This window comes from Apteryx mantelli, chromosome 1 (assembly GCF_036417845.1).
Source record: "Apteryx mantelli isolate bAptMan1 chromosome 1, bAptMan1.hap1, whole genome shotgun sequence".
Lineage (NCBI taxonomy): Eukaryota > Metazoa > Chordata > Aves > Apterygiformes > Apterygidae > Apteryx > Apteryx mantelli.
Window position 1 is genome coordinate 25,340,330 of NC_089978.1, and position 19,825 is coordinate 25,360,154.

At 45.1% G+C, this 19,825-nt stretch overlaps 1 protein-coding gene across 1 annotated transcript in view; it reads left to right on the top strand.

The window, feature by feature from the left end:
- MTUS2 (microtubule associated scaffold protein 2) overlaps positions 1-16,961 on the top strand; it is a 209,704-nt gene extending 192,743 nt beyond the window's left edge. Inside the window, exons 9-14 of the mRNA XM_013962221.2 lie at positions 1,504-1,609; positions 3,408-3,481; positions 5,033-5,131; positions 6,627-6,746; positions 10,305-10,402; positions 16,560-16,961. Coding sequence (XP_013817675.2) covers positions 1,504-1,609; positions 3,408-3,481; positions 5,033-5,131; positions 6,627-6,746; positions 10,305-10,402; positions 16,560-16,776 — 714 coding nt within the window. The 3' untranslated portion in view covers positions 16,777-16,961. The remainder of the gene's footprint in view (positions 1-1,503; positions 1,610-3,407; positions 3,482-5,032; positions 5,132-6,626; positions 6,747-10,304; positions 10,403-16,559) is intronic.
- The last annotated feature ends 2,864 nt before the right edge of the window (positions 16,962-19,825 follow it).

The window sequence follows — 19,825 nt, forward strand, 5'->3', positions numbered from 1 at the left end:
AGGTTTTTGTGACTTTTAGCCTTTAGCAGTACAGTTTGTTTTAGAGGGAGGGAGTTCTCTGTGGCTTGCAGCAGATGTCAGGTGTGAAATAGATATGCTACAGAGATTTTTCAGAAAATGCAAGCTATGTAGTTGCCTGTGGAGGCTAGCCTTGATGACAGAGAGGCCAGAGGGGTCTTGGACCCCTGTGTTGGACACAGTGCCCCTGCTCTGTGGGCAAGCAGTCTGTTAGTGTGTAGGATTTGCCAGTCTGTCCCCTTCCAAGAACATTAAATGCTCTAGAAATGCAAAGGAGATGTGGGAAAGCTCCAGGTGACAGAGCCAGAAGTGGCTATGCAGTATCTGCTAATGGCATAATTAGGACTGTCACCAGGATCACTGCAGTTGTGCAACCCCCTGGGGAACATGAGTTGCTTCGTGCGAGCACCCCGATCATTGCCCACTTGGAAAGTGAGCAGGAGAGGGTTTCCAAAGAGCATGATACCACTGGAGTCACTTCCCAGAGCTCTGTGTGGTGCTAAAGGGGTGTCACACAACCATGTTGTGCTTATTTAACTCCATGTGTGACTCTGGAGCTAAGGTCCCTGTTATGTATCAGGCTTTTGATCCTCAGAGCTCTTTTAGGTCTTTGACCTTATATATTTATTTGTTCTTTATCACCTGTAGCCTGTCAAAAATACATACATGTGCAATATGCCAATAGGACCTGAAAAGTTAAAGCACACTTCTAAGAACTACTTCATACTTAATTTGTCTTTGTGGCTTTCTGGCCTCACTGTCCTCTTAGTTACTTCCACACTAACCTGAGAACTCTCATATCTGCACTGAAAAAAATGCTGTCACATCTTTTACCAATTTATTGGATGTTGACTCAAGATGTACAGTTCAGGAGGGCATGGGAATTTGGTGTTGATGACTTGGTAGGATGCTATTTTTCAACTAAGAGTGTGATAAATCACAATTCATTATACATGCCCACTGATAATAATTTCAATGTTTCCACAGAAATAAATATTTTACAAATATGAATAATGCACAGACACTTTCTGTGGAAGTTAATTCAAAATCTTACAGTAAAAATAATTGCAGTAGAGTGCCAAGAAGAAAAAAAAAGGATAGCTTGCAACTGTGCATGCTTATCTAATCATCAGCGAGTTAGGTTATTAATATCATTTAGATTAATGGAATGTTGAGATTTTTGAACATTTCATAAGTTGCTTCTTCACTTAAGAGCATTTTTGTCTTTTGCTTTCTTGTGTACCTCTTTCTTTCACCATTAAGTCGAAAGAGCAAAAATATGAGCAGCGATGACCACACACTACCACTGAAGGAGTCATCATATCTCTTTCATAATGAATTAAACTGGCTCATGTATTAAATTGTCACACTCATTAGATCCCTTTACTGTTTCCAGCTGGCTGGAGCTCTCTAATGGTGTCTTGTCTTTGTGCCATAGCATATCTAAAATTGTGTCCATGTCTCCATTTGTTGTTGTTGGAACAGGTGGAAGATATCACAGCTACACATGAAGCTGCAATGTTAGAGATAGAAAATAACCACACAGTCGCCGTTGCAATACTGCAGGATGAGCACGACAGCAAGCTTCAAGGTAAGCCAAAGGCAACTCAATGCCCACAGAGACATTCCAGACCAGAAACTCTCTCTGTGGTGAGACCTTGTAAGCCTGGAGCTTCTCCCTTGGAGAAGATAATACTGAAATTTGTGCTGGTGTATGTGCTTTCATGCTGGGTGGACCACCAGGTTCATGCTAGGGCTGTGGGAGAGCTGTATGCAGTGTATACAGTGTTTAATATGGATTCCAGAGTGTCTGAGGGATCTCTGGGGCAAAGACAGGACTTTCCCCATGAATCACTGAACACAGAGTCCAAATTTCACCTCACTTCAATGACACGCTTTTCCCAGGAGCCCATGTGCCTAGTCCTCAGGCGCTCAGGAGGCTAGAATGGATTGAACGTCTCTGAATGTAGGTGTTTAAAAGCCTATACTGCTTCTGAAAACAGGACTCATCATCTTCATTAACTATGAATGGCACTGCCAAGCAGGTGCAAAACTGCACCCCAGCAGTGTCAGCTGCACTTTGTCTTATGGTCTTTCCATGGGATTTGATGCAAGAGCCAGAGCTGTTTTCTCCCCACCACTTAGAATCTAAACCCATGTCTTTGCACATGACTTAGCTGACATTTAATGATCATCTATAAAATCTCTCTCCTTTTATTACATGTATGCATGGGGTCTCATTTTTAAACAGCTCTAGTAGGCTTTCCCACAACATTCCCCAAATTGAGTCATATTGCTTAGTTATGCACTGTATCATTTAGAAGCACAATCCAGAGCACAACATTAGCTAGAAACAGTCTGTTCCCCTCTCCTGTAGGCAGAGATGGTATATATAATACCATTTTTAAATTAGCATACATATATTTTTGAAAATAAAAAGCTGTTCCTTGCTTAAGGATATTCTTAACTGTCCATTTTCGTTAGTATTTTCTGATGATAAAACTTGCCTGTTGTTTGTTGTTGCTTGGCTGTCTTCGCTGGAGTTTGTGCTCTCTGGTGTGGGTATGAAATGCCCTCCTGTGCATGGAAATGGCATTGCAGCAACTGCTTTCCTGCCGAGCTGTACAGGGCCCACGGCAGAGTCTGAATGAACAATAGTAGTATTAGTGCTGTAGTTGCTGCAATTGTTAGGCTGTGGTTAGAGGGCAAAACTCCATGTCAGGGTGGAGACACAGAAAACGGTGGCCGTGTCCTAAAAAGTTAGGTGCCACTGTACTTAATGACAGTTTTGTATCTCTGGTTCAGAGGTTAAACTTTATTCCATTTTGGTTATTAATAAGTCCAGAGTGGCATATTCTAGTAGTAAAGTGTATAATCACTTAATAGAAATACAGCACTTTCTTTAGGGTCTGGCAGTGTCATTAATTTAATAAACTTTACAGGTCATGTCACAGATCCTGGAGAAGCACTGTCATTCATGTTTTTGCACCTGAATTACTACCCCTTATCTCAATCTCCCCAAAGAGATTACAATCCAAACATAAATATATCCACTAATTCCAAAACCCTTGATTTGGGGATACTCACCTTGAAATTGTGAATCACCCATTTTCAGACTGAATCTTTTCAAGCTGGAGTCCCTAGGAGCTGGGATTTCTGAGCAGTTCTGAAAAATCAGGAGTTGAACACAGGTGCCTGAAATCGGTGAAAGTTTTGGAAACCTTGAACCTCAAAACAATTTTCCCAAAGCCCCCAGAATGTTATTTTTAGGGTAACCTCCATGCCCTAAAACTGCTTTCCGAATAATGCTTGGCTTATGATCTCTGGGCTCTCAGACCCTGGCTTGCTGGACTTCACATAGCAATGTCATGTCTGTGTGTTTTCCCTAGAACTGATGTCTGCTCATGACCTGGAAAAGAAAGAATTAGGAGAGAGTTTTGAAAAACTGCGGCTGTCGCTCCAGGTCAGTTGTTTCATTATTTCCCACCCCCTAATGATGCTGCAGAGCAGCTCACCATGGTATAGGCGGAGGGTGCAGGCCCATTGCAGCACTTAGCCATGCTGCTGCTTCTCACTGCCACTATAGATTCACCGGGATGTTATTTCATAATAACTATTGCTGTGAGTCCCTTTGCCTGGGCAGGTGCTGTTAAGACTCCACTGCTCCCTGTTTCCCAGCAGCTATACAGTAAGTAGACCTTTGTACCAGGGATACTGCTGCTTCTCTAATGGCCTCTGGTCCTTCATATGTCCAAATTGGGATCTAGCAGCAAAGATGTCTCCTTAGGTTTTTTCCCCACAGCTGGTTCAGCAAAATGCTAACTGTATCTGAAGGAGAACAGAGGGCAAGCCTAAAGGGAGAAAAACGCAGCTGGATAACAAAAAGAAAAGTCCTTTTGACCCTGCTGACTGCTGGCCTAATACTGAAGCCAAGAGGAGCAAACTCTGGCTTTTCCCCCTGTGCAGCGGGGAGAGCTCCAGTGCCCTTGGCGTCCTTGTGCATTGCCTTGCCAGCATGGCACCCTCCAGCAGATGTCCCCAGGGAATCTGCTGGATCCCCTCAGTAGCACTCATCTCTCACCACATGGTCTTGTGTCTGTGCTTTATTTTCCCTCTGTGGGACAGACCCAGTCAGCATTCTTCTCTCCATGGATGAGAGAAGGAGTTTAGATGTAATCATCTCGATTTTGTCTAGATTATATCTAGATGTAAACACCTACCTTAAATACAGACATCTCGGTAGCAGACATCAAAAGTGAAGCGACACGAATCCCAGGCCTGGTGGGCCACTAGGTGCAACAGCCCTTTTGTCCCAAACACCTGGGTGCCCAGCCCCATGCCCTCTCAGACCATAGGGTGCACTGGCTGCGGGACCCACAGGGGCAGAGGCTGCTGGGCACCTGAATTCCTGGGGCCACAGGGGATGTGCCCCTTCACAGGGGGTTTGGGGTTTGGCTTTCAGTGAGGCGCTACCAGCCTTGTCCCTGCTCGTCTCAGTGGTGTATAGCTCTGAGATGAAACGATGACCGTTTAAAGCCCACACCATTAACTCTCTCTTGCTTATTATCATGTTAGACTCCAAGCCTTCTGGAGTTTTGCCTAGGAAGGTGAAAGAGGCAGGGATGGGGTATTTTTACCGCCTTGTTCAGAATCTGGAGACCCTACAAACAATCTTTTTCATACCCATGATATAAATACCTGCTTTCCCAAAAAAGGGTATGCTTGTTCTCATCCAGCCCAAGATGATGGGGTGATTTAGCAACAAAGAAGTTTTATGAACTTGTGTCAGCCAGTGTCAGCTAGCCACAGCTTTTTCAGGGATTTTGAGATGCCCTGAGATACTGGGCTATCAAAACCTCCACTGATGTTTAAGTGGCCTCATGTAACAAATAACACCTTGCAGTGGTGGCTAAGGTGTGTCAGCTCCCCTGGTGGTTCCAGTTCCTGGAGGATTGACTTGTATGGATTTAACAGCAGTGATAACAGGATGTTGGTGTTTTAATTTGTGCTCCAGGACCAGGTAGACACCCTCACCTTCCAGAACCAGTCACTTAAGGACAAAGCAAAGCGATTTGAAGAGGCTTTGAAGAAAAACACCGAGGAACAACTGGAGGTAGATGGCAACTATAGTTATCAAGATACATGCTCTCAGCATGGCTCACTTTGCACTAGGGGGTGATTAGTGATGGGAGTCTTACCCCAAGGACTGAGTGAGACAGGCCCAAGCCAGGACCCCAAATCTTGGGGGCTGTGTAAGAGTCAAAAATCTTAACTTAGGTCTGAATACAAAGCTCTTTCTGTCAATACTGTGTAATTATCTATTATTTTCTGAGTTTACTTCTTTTTCCATATCCTTTCATCTAGCATATGTAGCTGTTTCCTGAACATTTCCTGAACACTATATGGTATCTCCTTCTATTCATCTTTCTCCTTTTCCACTGTTTCTCTTCGTTTTTTGCCTTCCCACATTTATGTTTCTTTTTTTGTGCCCAGTGAGTCAACTTCTCTGATGTCCTCTGTATTCCCTTATTTTTTTCTGGACTTGCAGAGAACAGACCTGTCATAGGAAATATTTATTCAACTGCTGTGTATTGGGGACATGCTGCTTATTTACAGTGTATAAGTAAACATGCAATACAATTATTTATCTGAATGAAATAACCCTGAAATGAACCTCCAAAAAGAGTTGTCTTTTGACTTGGGTCATTTCAGTGGTACAGTTCACAGCACAGCCCCATGAACAGCTGTATCGACATGACAGAGGGGACAGTGAATGGAAATAGTGGGGTGAGTGTGGGGGGGGCTGAGCAGTTTTTAGGTGGGAGAACTTCTTAGGAAAGGAATGCAAACATCTGAAACTGACTTGGCCACAGGAAACAGGTAGCATCAGCCTCCCTTCCACCCCCACTGCAGTATCTAATTTACATGAAAGGACAAATTCTGCTGTGTCACAGTGATGGAAATGCCAGGTACTACCAGACACTTCAGTGGAGTGAGTTACACTGCCAAAAATCCAAAATAGCTTGAGTCGGTGGTGATATTTAATCAGTATAATGCAGAGCACAGCTTTTGCCCAAGAGCTGAACCCTCACATCCCCTACATCCAAAGTTTCTGAGCAGAGGAGAGGGATATCTTATTGATAGGAATCACTGTTCTTCTTCCCACCAGGGTCTGGTCTTTGTTAACAGGTCACCAGCTCTGTGATGTGGTCCTGCAGAACAGGCAAACCACCATAGTTTTCACCTCCAGCCACCTGGCTTTCCTAAATTTCATATTTGCACTCTTCTCAAGCCTAAATCTCTGCTCAGTCCTAAAACACCTCATGCAGTTCCCAAGCTATGAGTAGGGATGAGGTTGTTGAGCTACACGGCATCCCATCCTGCTAGCCATGAGGTTGGTCAACAGAAAAGTCCCATAAAATTAGCTACCAAGTTAAAGAGATAGGCTAGCAAAGACTGTCAGGATCCCAGTGGGCTGGGGGCCCAAGTCCAGCTGTCTTTCACAACAATAAGACTCCTAAACCACTGGTAGATTGGCGAAATTTTATTTTATGGTTGAAGATGTATTTATGGCTAACAAATGTCCAAATCACTGATATTTTTCCTAGATTGCACTAGCTCCATATCAGCACTTAGAAGAAGATATGAATAGCTTAAAACAGGTTCTGGAAATGAAGAACCACCTGATTCACCAACAGGAGAAGAGGATTATGGAGCTAGAAAAACTGGTGAGTTGTCATTATTCCTCCAGAGGGGACACCACAGAGATGTGTAAAGTAAAAGCGTGGTTACTGCAGATTAATTTAAAAGGGGTGAGATGAAGAAGGGGGTTGTGAAAGACACAGCAAAAGAGTTTCATAAATGGCTATATATTGTGTTGGTGCACAGCCAGCCCACACAGCTTCTTCTGCTATAGCATGTCTCAGGTTTTCACCCAGAAACTGGGATTTTTTCCCATCCCTTCACCCACCCATGGTATCCTTGATTTCTCACACACATCTGTTCATCTGTATTTCTTTTTCATGTGGATGAAATGCTCAGCCTGTAAGTTGGACAGCAAGATGACTGGTGTGGGAAGAATGAGGAGAGAGAACTTCATGGTACTGCCCAGGACATAACTTTGCACACCAGCCAACACTATATTCCCTTACTGGAGTTGGTTGACCATTTAGGGCTGGCATAGTAGAAGTGGAGGAAAGGTGAACCATTTGTGTCCTTCTGCCTGCTAATACAGACATCTAGGGAGCTCCCAGCCTCTAGTGTGAATTAGCAATATTCAAAGAAAGAACAGTCTCTAACAAGGCTCATGATAAGAAAGCTCTCTCCAACACTGAGGTAATGCTTTTCCACAGCCTACTCTGTGTCCTCATCCTTTGCTTGTGTGGGTCCCTAACAAAGGACTCCCCAGGTAACCATTAGTTTCATTTTTATTGGAAACGGGATTCATTTTGTGAAGCATAACCTAGAACGACAGTGAGTGTATAGTGTGGTGACAGGATGAGGCATTACCTCAGCTGGGGAGCAGGGACAGCTGGTTCAGCACAACACTCAGCAAGATTTGTTTCCATTTACGGGAAAATGTGAGAACTCAGTTGATTATTTTGCTGAACAGATGCTTGAGTAAATGGATATAAAGAAAAATGTCTCTTTACAGCTGAGGCTTGTTAACTGTGCTCCTTCCAACACACTGCTCCTGGAGCTAAGCCAGCATTTGAAAACATGCACTGTAGTGTTATACTGAAAAAAAAAATTCAATGGTTTATGTGGTTTCTGGTCATTTAGATGCATTTGCAAATTAACCATATATGATCACACAGTCCTGCTCCTGCCCTTTACCACAGTAAAACACTGGTCCTACTGTGGTCTAAGGGGACAACTGCTTTTGGTTTAAAGATCAATTTTTATAAGTGCTTTAACATCTACAGGGTATCTCCAATTGCTCTGAAATCTGGTGTGCCTCATGAACAAGCAGGATGGGATTTCAAATACAGGGTAAGGTGGGTGAGAGGGTCCTGAAAATACAGTGCCTGAAAGAAGCAGGGTTTGGTAAGGTTGACAGTCAGTGAGAATTGTCTTGCATGTTTGCATGGATCAGCTTGCCCAGAAGAACCTCAGCTACCCATCATTAGGAAAAACTAGAAACAGGTTTTTTTTAAAGTTTGGATTTTGGTGCTGGGCAGAGCTTAATACTCATGAGGTGAGAGAGTTACAGCAGGAGAAAGGATCGGCTGTTGGGGAATGGGGTTAGGTGTGGGTGAAAGGAGTCAAAGGGATATTGGAGAAGGGAATTTAGCTGCTTGTCCCCTCTGGCCTGGGCTGTGATTTGGGTGACCTCGTCCTTCCGGGGACGTAGCGGCCTACCCTGATGCTTTGCCATATGCTCTTAGGACTGTGGACCTTCCTGAAAGGTACTGAGACCCTCTCCCTGCCCCCGTATTTGAGCTGAGATCAGCAGAGACTGAAAAGAAGGCAAAACAGGAACTGCAGAGGTTTGGCCCAGGCCAAGGACTCCAGAGCATGGTGGGGATGGCCAGGCTGATGGCCTGGGAGGCACTGCTGAAGTGGGGCAGAGAGTTTGGCTGTGTGACCAGCACCGTGGGACACTGAGACCTGGTTCCTTGTATGCTTAATGAGGCTGAAAGGGAGGTGGGAAATGAAGGTGGCAGGAGAAGGGCAGTATAATTCGAGGGTTGCAGTGGAAAAGGAAGGAGATGCACAGATATACTCCCATGTTTCATAGTAACATAACCACTACTTATTAAAACCACTGAGTTTAAGGGAGTAGAGGAGGTGCCTTATGATATCTCTCTCTGTCATGTTGTCTCAGAGCATTGCAAAATGTGGCCATCCTTTACAGTTAGCTGCATTGGCTGGAAATGACTGCTGAAAACTGATGTCTCCACTGTAAAGTGTGAGTTATTGCTAACTCCTGTGGATAGTATTTCGATTCTTTATAAAAGGTCGGGAAATTCAATAACCAAAAATGCTGCTCACCTGGAGATAAGGCTGCCCTGTGATATCTTGTTTTCTTCCAAAAGTGTTGAATTCAGCAAAATTCAAACTGCTGGAAAGCTAAGAACTAAGGAGATAAAGTATGTCAAGTTCAAAATTTCCAAAAAACAGGGCACATGAGGCTGTGGTACATGCCTATGAACATCTTAGTGATGTTTTAGTGCACTGCTATTGACAGCATCAGACTCTGCCCTTGAACTCTACTGAATAAAAGCTACATACAGTTGGACAGGATTAATTTCACCTAATTGCAGTTTGAAGTTAAATGCCTAGTTTAAGCCAGTTATTTAAGCTGACACTGTCAGAGTGGAGCAGCTCACCTCAAGCTAAGACAGTGATCTAAGATTGCCTTGACTGGTAACTCTTTCCTCCCCTGAGCTGCAGAGAGGTCGCAGCCAGCTAGCTAAGGTTAGATGCTGGACATTTATCCAGCTGAGGCTGGATGAGATGAATGATGCACATGAGGCTACCTCACACTCTTCTTTCATCACTTCCTCACCAGACTGTGTGTCCTTGGTGTGTGGTGAGAGTCCCTGCTCTCTGTGAGTGCCACAGGCTACACAGCTGAGCTGAGGCACACGGGGGCTCTCAAGGTCCATGTGGACCTTTCACTGCAGATACACAGGAGGAGGAAGAAGAGAGATTCATATGTTCATGGCTCTCCCAAACAACTGCCTCTCTTGTTCAGCCCGACCACATGTAGCCCAGCAATTGCACGTGGCTGCATGCAGCACATCCCCCTGGCTACTGCTGACAAGAGGGAGCAAAGCTAAGAGCATATGGGCATAAAAGTTGGCTGTCTTTCCCGGTTTTCAGAAACTGGGGTCTGGCATACCTTGATGCTTGCTTCTTCATCTCCAGAGGCTTGAGTGTCATCAGTGGTGATGTTGGGTAAGGCTGAGAGCAACGGGTGGTAATAGTAACTCTGGAGGCATGACTCTTCTGGTGAAAGGTGTGGGGGCACCATAGGGGAAAATGTTTTATTCATGTTGGACAAGATTAAGACTCTCCTCCTGTTCAGTTATAAATGAGGACTAATTCAGCTCTGCCTCCCTTCAAGGCTGTGTTGATGACTCCACTTATTTCACCAAAATGACATGGTGTGAGTCAGACCTCTAACATTTGCACAGCTGCAGTCAAAATGACCACCTCCATCTATCAACAAATTTTAGAAGTTGCTATAGGGATAAATGTACTCCCTAGGATAAAGAACAAATCCTTTTAGATCAGGTGTTGAGACTTCTTCAGACTTAACAAACCCTCTTTTGTTGCAGGCTGAAAAAAATTTAATCCTGGAAGAAAAAATCCAGGTGCTGCAACAGCAAAATGAAGACCTCAGAGTCAGAATTGATCAAAATACCGTCGTAACAAGGTTTGTGATGATATTTGCAACCTGTCTGAGCTTGACAGGACACTGTAAATTATAACCACACATGGCTGACACTTAGTTCAGAAGGAAAAAAACTAAGTGTATTATTTCCTCCTGGAAGCCTGTTGTCATCCCCATTGCTTATTTTATTAACAAAGTCATTTTATATTAGAGTCTGCTTACTTTAACCTGAGGAAGGCCACGTATCTATGTGAAATTATTTTCGTGATTTTGACATGCTGCTAAGATCAAAATTCCTGGTTGCTTCTGATTCCAGTATCAGTGTCATGAAACCCTTGGGTCAGCGGGTAGCAAGCACTGGAAATGTGGCAATTTCAGGAGAGAGATCCTGGCATTGCCACTGTCACCCAGGCAGAATATGCTTTGGTATTGTGTTGGTGGTGGTTTTTTATTTGCACTGTCTAATAACCTGACCCGGCTGACCCGGAGAGTTTATAGTCAGGTGGAAGACAAGAGGTCGCAGTTGGAGCCAGGCAGAGGAGGGAAATTAAGGAGAGATGATGGAGCTGAAACTTGTCTCAGCACACCAGCTACCTAACTGTTGTCAGTTGCTACCAAAAATGATGCCATTGGCCTAAAATGTGATTTAATTTTTTAGCTGACTTTTTTAGCTTTAATGTCTCATCTCTGATTTAAATTTAGGTTTTTCTTTCTATTCACTCCTTTAATAATGATTTAGCCTTAAAAAGAAACAATTTATCCTCCATGTAGATGTATAAATAGGCAGTATTGCTTGTACTAACATTCAGGACTGCATGAGGGTTAGGTTTCATCTCACCTAATCTTAAATATCTATCATCTGAAATGCACATGTCACTGTCTGAGCTGGTTGTCTACAGTCCTTCTGTGATCGGGGAAAAGAAAGAGGAATTTTTAAAGTCTGGTTCATTTGATCTGTTTGGAACATTTGCTTTTGGGCTGGATGAACTGTGCTTTGGGAGTGCCAGTCTCTCTACATGCCTGTAAAAGCAGCCTGGATGACGGGTTCGGTGCTTGGCCTCCGCATTGTAGATGCCCATCTCCAGCTGGGTGAATAGCTTCTATATTCCCTGCTGAGATATGGTTGCAGTGCTTTGCTTCTAGATATAACTTCATAGGCACTGGTTTCAAAACAGGTCTTTTGGGAGAAATTCTAAATTTGAGATTAGAATGAAAAGTCAACTGAAAGACCAGTCACTTTCAACAGTAACATTTTCATGACTGCTGTGACAGTGCCAGGACAAAAGCCTCCCTCAGAGTCCTGGGCCCTGTTGTAGTAGGGAGGTCTGGTCCCCCTTAGGTGGGTGCTGGAGCTTCACACCAGGAGGGAACAGCTGGGCTGACTGGACTTACAAGACAGTGACAGGATAACAGTTGGCCCCAGGGTTTGGCATCAGTATGCCAAAGCTGGCAGTCAAAAGCATAAATACTCCATTTTACCTGGGGATTTCCAACCATAGCCAAGGGCAGGCACCAAGGAAGGGAAAGCAGCCCTGTAGGTAGGTCATGCACTGGGTTTGGACATGGTATCTTCACAGATCCTCTGCCTGAGACTCTTCCAGTGACTTACTAAATCACCTGGTTGCTCAAGGTTGCAAATTCTCCCTCCCACTAAACTATCATCACTTTGGTCCTTTGGGCTGAGGGTGTCTGAGGATGGCATTTTCTCTAGCCAACAGCACCCTGGAGATGGAGATGATCAGCAGGTGATTGGTCTCCTTTGACCTCCTGGTTCTCATAGCCCTGGTGCCTCCTTACATCTAGATCATTTGGGGGAGGTTTTAACATGAGTCAAGGGCAAGGCTCAAGCAGCTGCCTCAGATCCTAGGACATCGCTGTTCCCCTGCACACCTCTGTGATTTCACGGTTGTGATTCCCACTGTGATTTGTCTTGGCTGGTCAAATTGTCAGGTGGCAGGGAGAGGGACAGTGAATGGTAATAACTTCTACAGTGCTGGGGATAAAGGGTTTTCCAGCTAGGTTAGAGTCTCTCAATAGAAGATACCTCTCAAGATACAAGATTTGCTTTTACATAGCCTGTCTTCCTCCTTTTGCCTGAATGATGATGAGGAGTTGAATGGGCACGTGTGTCTTTTATAAGCCATCGCGTTGTGTCTGTCCATCTCCCTCCGCATGATGCAGCAGAGGAAGGCGTGGGGTGGCTGAGCATGCAGAGGGTTTGCTGAAGGATGTCAGCAGCGTTGCCTGTGGGAGCGCTGTCCCGCCATGGTGGGGAAAGCTGTCTTTGTCTCAGGGACATGTGAAGCCAGCCTCTGCCTTTGTCCAGTCACGTCACATCAGATGAGGCAGCACAGATGCCCAGCGCAGCATGTGCGAGGCTAAAACAAGTAGCAACCCTTTCCCCTAGCTGCATGCCAAAGCAGGTTGCTTTCTGAGGACGTGTCTGCGCACTCCACCACTTATTATTACGGTTGTGGGGCTCTTTGGTGTTCGAATGTCTCTCTGAACTGCCTGCCCGTCATGCAGATAGCTTGCAGCCTACCTCTGCCAGCAAATTTCAGTGTGTTTTAGTGCTGTAAGGTCCTCTGTGTGAGAAACTCCAGAGTCCACCGTGGTACTGGGCATCATGCCATGCATCCAGCAAGCATTAAATGTGTAGCAGGCTACTGTGCTCAGAGGGGCTGATGTCCAGGTTTGCCCCCTGTCCATGCCATACCTTCATCAGAGGAGAAAGCTGGCCCCATCACAAGTGCTCTGAGGTCCATGCTGGTGAGATGAGCCTATTGCCAAAGCCCAAACAAGCTTTTACCGGCTTTGAGAACCAGTCACACATTCAATACTGGCAGCACATATGCTTTTTTTTTTTTTTTTCTCAGCACATGCTGATTGGAAAAGGGTATAACTGGGCTCTGTATATAATTTTTATGGTCTGTCTTGCTAGGCACTGTAAAAGAAAAAGTAATTCCATGTGTAGCAAAAGGTTTCTTATGGAGTTATTTCTCCAGGATGAGCTCCCATGTGGACTTTCTCATGCCTTTTAAACTGTGAGCTCATGCCACAGCTGTTTCCCCAGTGGGATCATGAATAGGATCTTTCTTCTCTACCAGGCAAGCAGCTTTCACAAAATTTCTGCCAATTCATATCATTTAATCCTCTGACTTTGCTAGTTGCTGCTGAATCTGGTTCAAAACTTATAGGGAAGTGAGAGAAGAACAGACACATGCATGATCAGAGGAGCTCCATTTCTGTAGGAAACTAAGCTAGAAAAGTTGAAATCCTTTAAAAATATTTTTAAACAAAATCCCCCTTCCTCTACCCTAGCCCCCAGAGAGTTTTGATCACAAAGAGAATGAGCCAGCAGTCCATGACATCTGCTAAGGGCTGTAGGCTATGCCCAATAACGGAGTTGGGCAGAATTTAGCATCTGTATCCAAAATCCACACCCAGCTGCTACTGAACCATGGAAATACCTAGGGGGGTTTTAGATGCCTCCCTGTTTATTTCTAAAAATTCCACGTTGCCTGAAAATCAGCTTAGGTATGCGTCTAGAGCTGCTCCAGCCTGATCACATCAGGACCTGGTTCATGCCCAAGCATAATGGGGATGCAGAAACCAGGTGTTCCTGCATACACCTCTGGGAGGGTTTAATCTGATAGATGTTCCCAGAACATGGCCTAAACACACTCTGATCAGACTCCTGCACTCTGCTTTCACTGCCCCATTTCTTTTAAAAATAGTCAGCTGGTTTGATGAGAGCAGACTGGCCATAGCACTAGTTGAGGTAGTGGTGCCCAGAGGAGATTTCCATGTCTCACCTCCCAAAGAACCATCAGGTTACAGGGTATTCTGAGGAAAACACCTCCCTGGTCCTCACTGGTGAAGTTTTCCTACTATGGCAGCCAGGAATTCAGGGTTCATGAGGGCCAAGGAGGAAGGAACTGAAGAAGGACTCCATAGCCTTGCAGTCATATGCAGAGCAGAGGGAAAACTTTGGATCTGAGCTGCATCCTGCATCAGGATACCAGCTGAAATACATGATGAGCATTGGGAGCAACAGCTCCTTTGCCCTTTGAGTGCTGCAGCAACTGGTTGGAAGAATCAGGGATGCGGTGGCTCTCACTCCCCTCTTCGCTCCTTCTCCCCCCTCCACAAATTCTCTGTCCCTTCTGGCACAGCTTCAGTGGCAGAGTTCAGAAACAAGGGTGAGAGGTACAGCTGTCCAGGGAGTTAGGCAGTCTGATTTTTGTCCTCACTCAAACAGGGCTCCCCTTTTCCAGGGACTGCTCTAGCTGTTGTGCTGCTCTGTAAAAGATGGGGCAACTTTACCAGCTCCTCTGGGTTGTGAAGTCCTGCTGGGCAAAGGTGGCTGGAGCCAGGCATCGAAGCCAGGGAAAAAGCAAGATTTAAAGAGCCCACCTGCACTTTGTACTTCTCATTGGTTAGCTGAAGTGGTGCCCTAACCAGGGTGAGGACTGCTTTTGGTTGCTTTCTGAAATCCCTTGTTCTCCAGGTGCTGGAAAGAGAGCCCTGTCCAAGGGTTTGCTTGTGTAGGGAGCCCAAGTGCTTAACCCAGGACTCTGGGCTCCATCCTGGGGTCAGGTCCATCTCCACAGAGGCTTTTAGGCATGTTTCTGTGTAGAAATCTCTGGGCCAGTGAACAGGTTCTGCAAGCAGAGGTCACAAACCCATGCTGGGTACCTGAGTGTGTTGAACGGGAAAAGTCAAATGCCCCAATCAGCTTTATTACACAGCAGCACTGAGGGAGCAAAAACAACTCAGCCAAAAGCAAATATTGATTAGAAGGGGGCCTGAGTTAAGTATCTAGGTGAGATTAGGTTTCAAGCTCTGAAGTCCTCTCCAAGACCCAGGTGCCCAAGGCTGGGTCGGAGCATCGGGCAAGCATGGACCCTGGTGTGCTCTGCGGTCCTGGCAGTGGGGGACCCCATGGGGCTGTCTTTGGCTCCCACCTGCCCACTAACCCGCTTCCTCCCAGGGAAGGCCAACGCTGGTGGGTGCACACCTGCATCCTATCTCAGACTATATTTCTGGGACTCATTCTGAGAAGCACTCCTGGGTACCATGATTTATAGATATCTTAAACAGGCCTTTTGGTCAGTGATAACTGGCTCAGTCTCTCATGAAGCAGGCAGTGGCCACGCCTTACTCTGGTGAAAAAGCCAGGTAGCCCAGACATTTGCTCCAGAATTAGTCGGGGTTCAGTCTGGGAAGGTATGACCATGTAGATCCTACTTAGGTCAACTGACAGACAAGGCTGCAAAACGTCACTCCTAAGTCAATCTGTTCACTAGGAGCAGGATGGGCTGTGCACCTACTCCGTGCTAGCTGCCAAACGTTCATCGTATGCCAGTATTTGTGATGTTGTATTTGCTAGCTCCACACTCCAGGTACGACAAAAGTTTCTGTATGCCATTATCCATGCCTGCTCCATTCCCTCTGTCTGTGTGAGTGAAGAACCCTGTTCTTGCAGTGCATCACAGCCTTGTATTTTAGCAACTTTTGAATATACATATAAAGAAGCAAATATACTAACTTTTTTAGCAATTTCCTATTTGTGCTCCATTTTCTATATGAGAAAGTATCCATTTCTAAACTCTTTGGAGCATGCAGTTAATGCATGGAAGTCCTCAGCACTTTTGAATGCCATGCATGATGCCAACAGTTACACGAGGCAGCGGATGAAGGTCAGGACTCATCCCATCTAAGCTTTGGTGCCTGAGCTACCTCAGAGAGGTGTTGCGCTAAGACGCAGGCACCTCTGGAGGTTGACTCAGACACTGGAGGACTGCGATTACCTCTGGAGATGCTTCTCTCACTCTCCTCTGACAGTGGAGAGACCCTGGGACAACTATGTCCCCAACTTGGGCAGCTCAACTACAGACTTGAGGCAGATGGGGTGAATTGGAGGTAGGTGCTTGGGATCCTCACTGGCTCCTCCTCTTGCACAGCATTGATGCAAGGCTCCCTGAGCTAGTGCCGAGCACTTTGATGTCAGTGGTGAGCCAGAAGCCTCCAAATGTGAAACCCAAACAATTCTGCTTAGAAACATCCAGGAAAACCCCCTGCTGTGCCCATGCCTGATGTAACACTTCTCCTGGGCTGAGGATAACAGCCCATTCGATTCTGGTGTTTGCTTTAATGCCCTGTGGAGCCTTACGTGATGTGTTGCTTTCCTCTCTAGACAGTTGTCAGAGGAGAATGCTAATCTTCAAGAATATGTCGAGAAAGAAACAGAGGAGAAGAAGAGGCTGAGCAGAACTAATGAAGAACTCCTTTGGAAGCTGCAGACCGGAGAGGCCATGAGCCCTGTTAAACTCTCTCCCACATCTCCTACTCCTATTTATCACTGCTCTTCAGGGCCTCCCACTCCAGCGAAAGTCAGCACCGTGCCAAGATGACAGTGCCACCTGTGTGCTCAAGATAACCTGGCTTTTACACGTGTTTCCAATCTGCTGAATGTTATCATCCAAGGAAGTATTACAACAATACACACCCAGGATTCGTTACTGCAAGCATGCTCTGTAGCTGCATAGCTTTACACTAGGCAGTGTACTCTTACAATCCCAGTATAGGAACTCCTGGTTCCGGCATGCTGATGTGTTAGGATAGCATAACCAGTCTAGTATGATGTGTAAACATTTTAACTTTGGTTAGAGCCAAAAGAAGGAAAATACTATTATTAATGGTTCATCAGAATGAACTTTCGCTGCAGTATTTCAGGTTAGTTACAAACACAGTTCAAGTTGTGGATATCTCTATATGTGTGTCTGTGTTTATATACATGTATGTATTGTACCTTTATACCTATATATAGACGCACACACATATATATGTAGTTGAAGATGTTCTGAATTGCATTTTTTATATTATTGGATACTATTAAGTGCTAATATATTTTCATTACAGTCAGCATTTTTCTAACTCGTGCCTAAGACTTGTATCTAAACAAAATGCATTTCTGTTTAGCCTCCCAGGAATATTTCTACCCAAACTAGAAGAAAGTTACACAGAAGTAGAAGCGCCTTCCAAACGACCACCAAGTGGTACTCTATATACCGTGAACACCAGCGACTTTGAAATTCTGAAACAGTACTGCCTTCAAAACCATCACCTTTGTATTGAACACCAGATAGGATACACATACCATTCTCTGCTTTTTAATTCTTACCATCAATATTGTGAGCGGATATAGGCTAGAGAAGAGGAACCTGAGGGTTTTAGTGAATTTGCTAGAGGTTACTGGTTAACATGTTTCAATCTTAGTATCTTTAAATCTTACTTAGATCTAATCTTGTTTTAACTTGTCATGTTTTGGATACAATCAAAATCTCTGGCTGTAGGTTCCTGTCCATGTTGATTTATCTCAAGTCCAATAAGCAAAAAGGAGAAAACAAATTGCTCGTACTTTGACCTTTGCTGGCCAGGAGGTTCCCAGTATTGGGACCAGAAATGGGAGTGCCTGCTAGGGCTCTAGCTTCCTCCCAGCTGAAACACCAAATGAAACACAGAGGACTACATGGGAGCAAATAAGGTTAGATTTTTTTTTCCTTACATATTTATATATTACTTCACATTGCTAAATTTTACCCAAAGTTACAGAGCACTTTTAAGATTCATGGAGAAGATTTGTCAAACTACCTTTAACTTCTCTGCCTTGTAGCAAAAAAAATGTGCACCCATTTTCCTTGGCTTTCCCCCCCCCCCTTCTCCCTGGGGCACAGCTATGCCACACACATGGGCTGCAGAAGGGGCCGCAGCGGCTGGTGCTGCACATGTCTGGCTCCAAAGGGTCGTTCCAGCACAAACAGTGACTTTCCCAGGGGTACAGCACCAAGGCTGGGCCAAACTGTTGCAATGCCAAGCAGAGGCTCTGGTGGAAAGAGCTAAAGGGCACTCGCTGGCACTGTTAGCGAGCATGGGGCTGGTAATGGGCTGGTCAGGATTAGGTTAGCCTGGTGCGAGTCTGTACTGTAGCACAGCTCTTGCAGTTGACTCACCCACCCATAAGAGAGAAAAATCCCTTAGCATAATTCAGACAAAGGAGATCTATGGGATGCTTTTGTATTCAACTTGTGGCCAAGAACCTGCATATGTTCCTGCTTTGAACAGTAGGATCTAAGTAAGCAAGAGCCAGTATGTGCAGAAAATACATGGGATGTGGGAGCACTGCGAAAGAGAGTGGTTCTCAGACAAGGTGTCTGTGTTGTGGGTCAGGTGCATAGACACAGGCACACCCAGGACTTGTGTGAGCAGAGGTGGGGTTGTACAATGGTGCTGTAGTGCACAAGAACTGTGGTTGGGCTTTCCTGGGAAGTACTCAGGATTCACAGACTGCAGCTTAGATACAGCTTCAATCACTGTCAAAGCGTCTGTGGCCCATTCCATGACGTAAAAAAGACGGGATTTTTTTCTTCTTTTTTTAGAAAAATTTATTTTTGTAGCAGCTTTTGCATGATACTGTGATACCGAGTAAATTGAGCATCTTGTTAGAATAGATCATGCCACACCAACTACCACTGTTGAAATGCATTACTAGATTTTAATGTGTCCAGCAAGTACAACCTGAAAGTAGAATAGATATTTAACACACACACATGCACACAAAGCCCCTCCTTGCCAAGTATAATTTTAATCTCTTTCATACTGCACTTGCTAAATGCACAGATATTCTGCAATACCTACTGCATTGTCATGTTTCAGTCTGGTGCAATGTGTTCTGATACAGTAAGAGTTGTTACCATGACACTAATCTGAACTTTTCCATGTTATACACACTAAAACATATCATCAGCCTGGGTTGGACTGGCTGAGCCAGTTCCTTTCATTTCTTCATTGTTTTCCTCTATTTCTGGTGCTTTCCTTATCTCTCTGTTGGCCGAAATTCATATGCAACAGATGCTTCCAGCAGTGAATTGGGAGTGGAGCTTCTGTGGTGGGCACACCGGGCTGATCCCGGTCCCACCATCATTTGGTATCATTGCCAATCTCTCTCTTGTCTAATTTTTACCTCCCAATCCTGCCTGTTATTGATTTCTTCCATGGGATGGCCTCTCCGATCTGCAGGTTGCTAATGAAGTTGTAGGAAGCTTTTTCTGACCAGAAGAGAGCTACCAAACCTTCCCCAAAGAGGTCTGAAGGGTGTTTCCTTCCAGTGCAACCCCAGAAGCAGAGACTTCTTTCCCCAAAAAGGTCACTACTTTTTCCTGCTCTTCCTCTGTCTTGTCTCTCCGTACCTCTGCATGCAGGAGTGGGTTTGGAAAAAAAAAAAGCCCAGTTCCCTCAGGTAGTGGGAGGAAGGAAACAGCTCTGATTTTAAGCAAGTTTGGGGTGGGAGAAGGCCCTCGGGCAGTTGTCCAGCACAAGCAGGGCGCCTAACAGGGGAACCAGCCATTCCCAGGTGCAAAGACGCTTTGAGTGCCCCAGCATGAGAGATATTTAAGATATAGT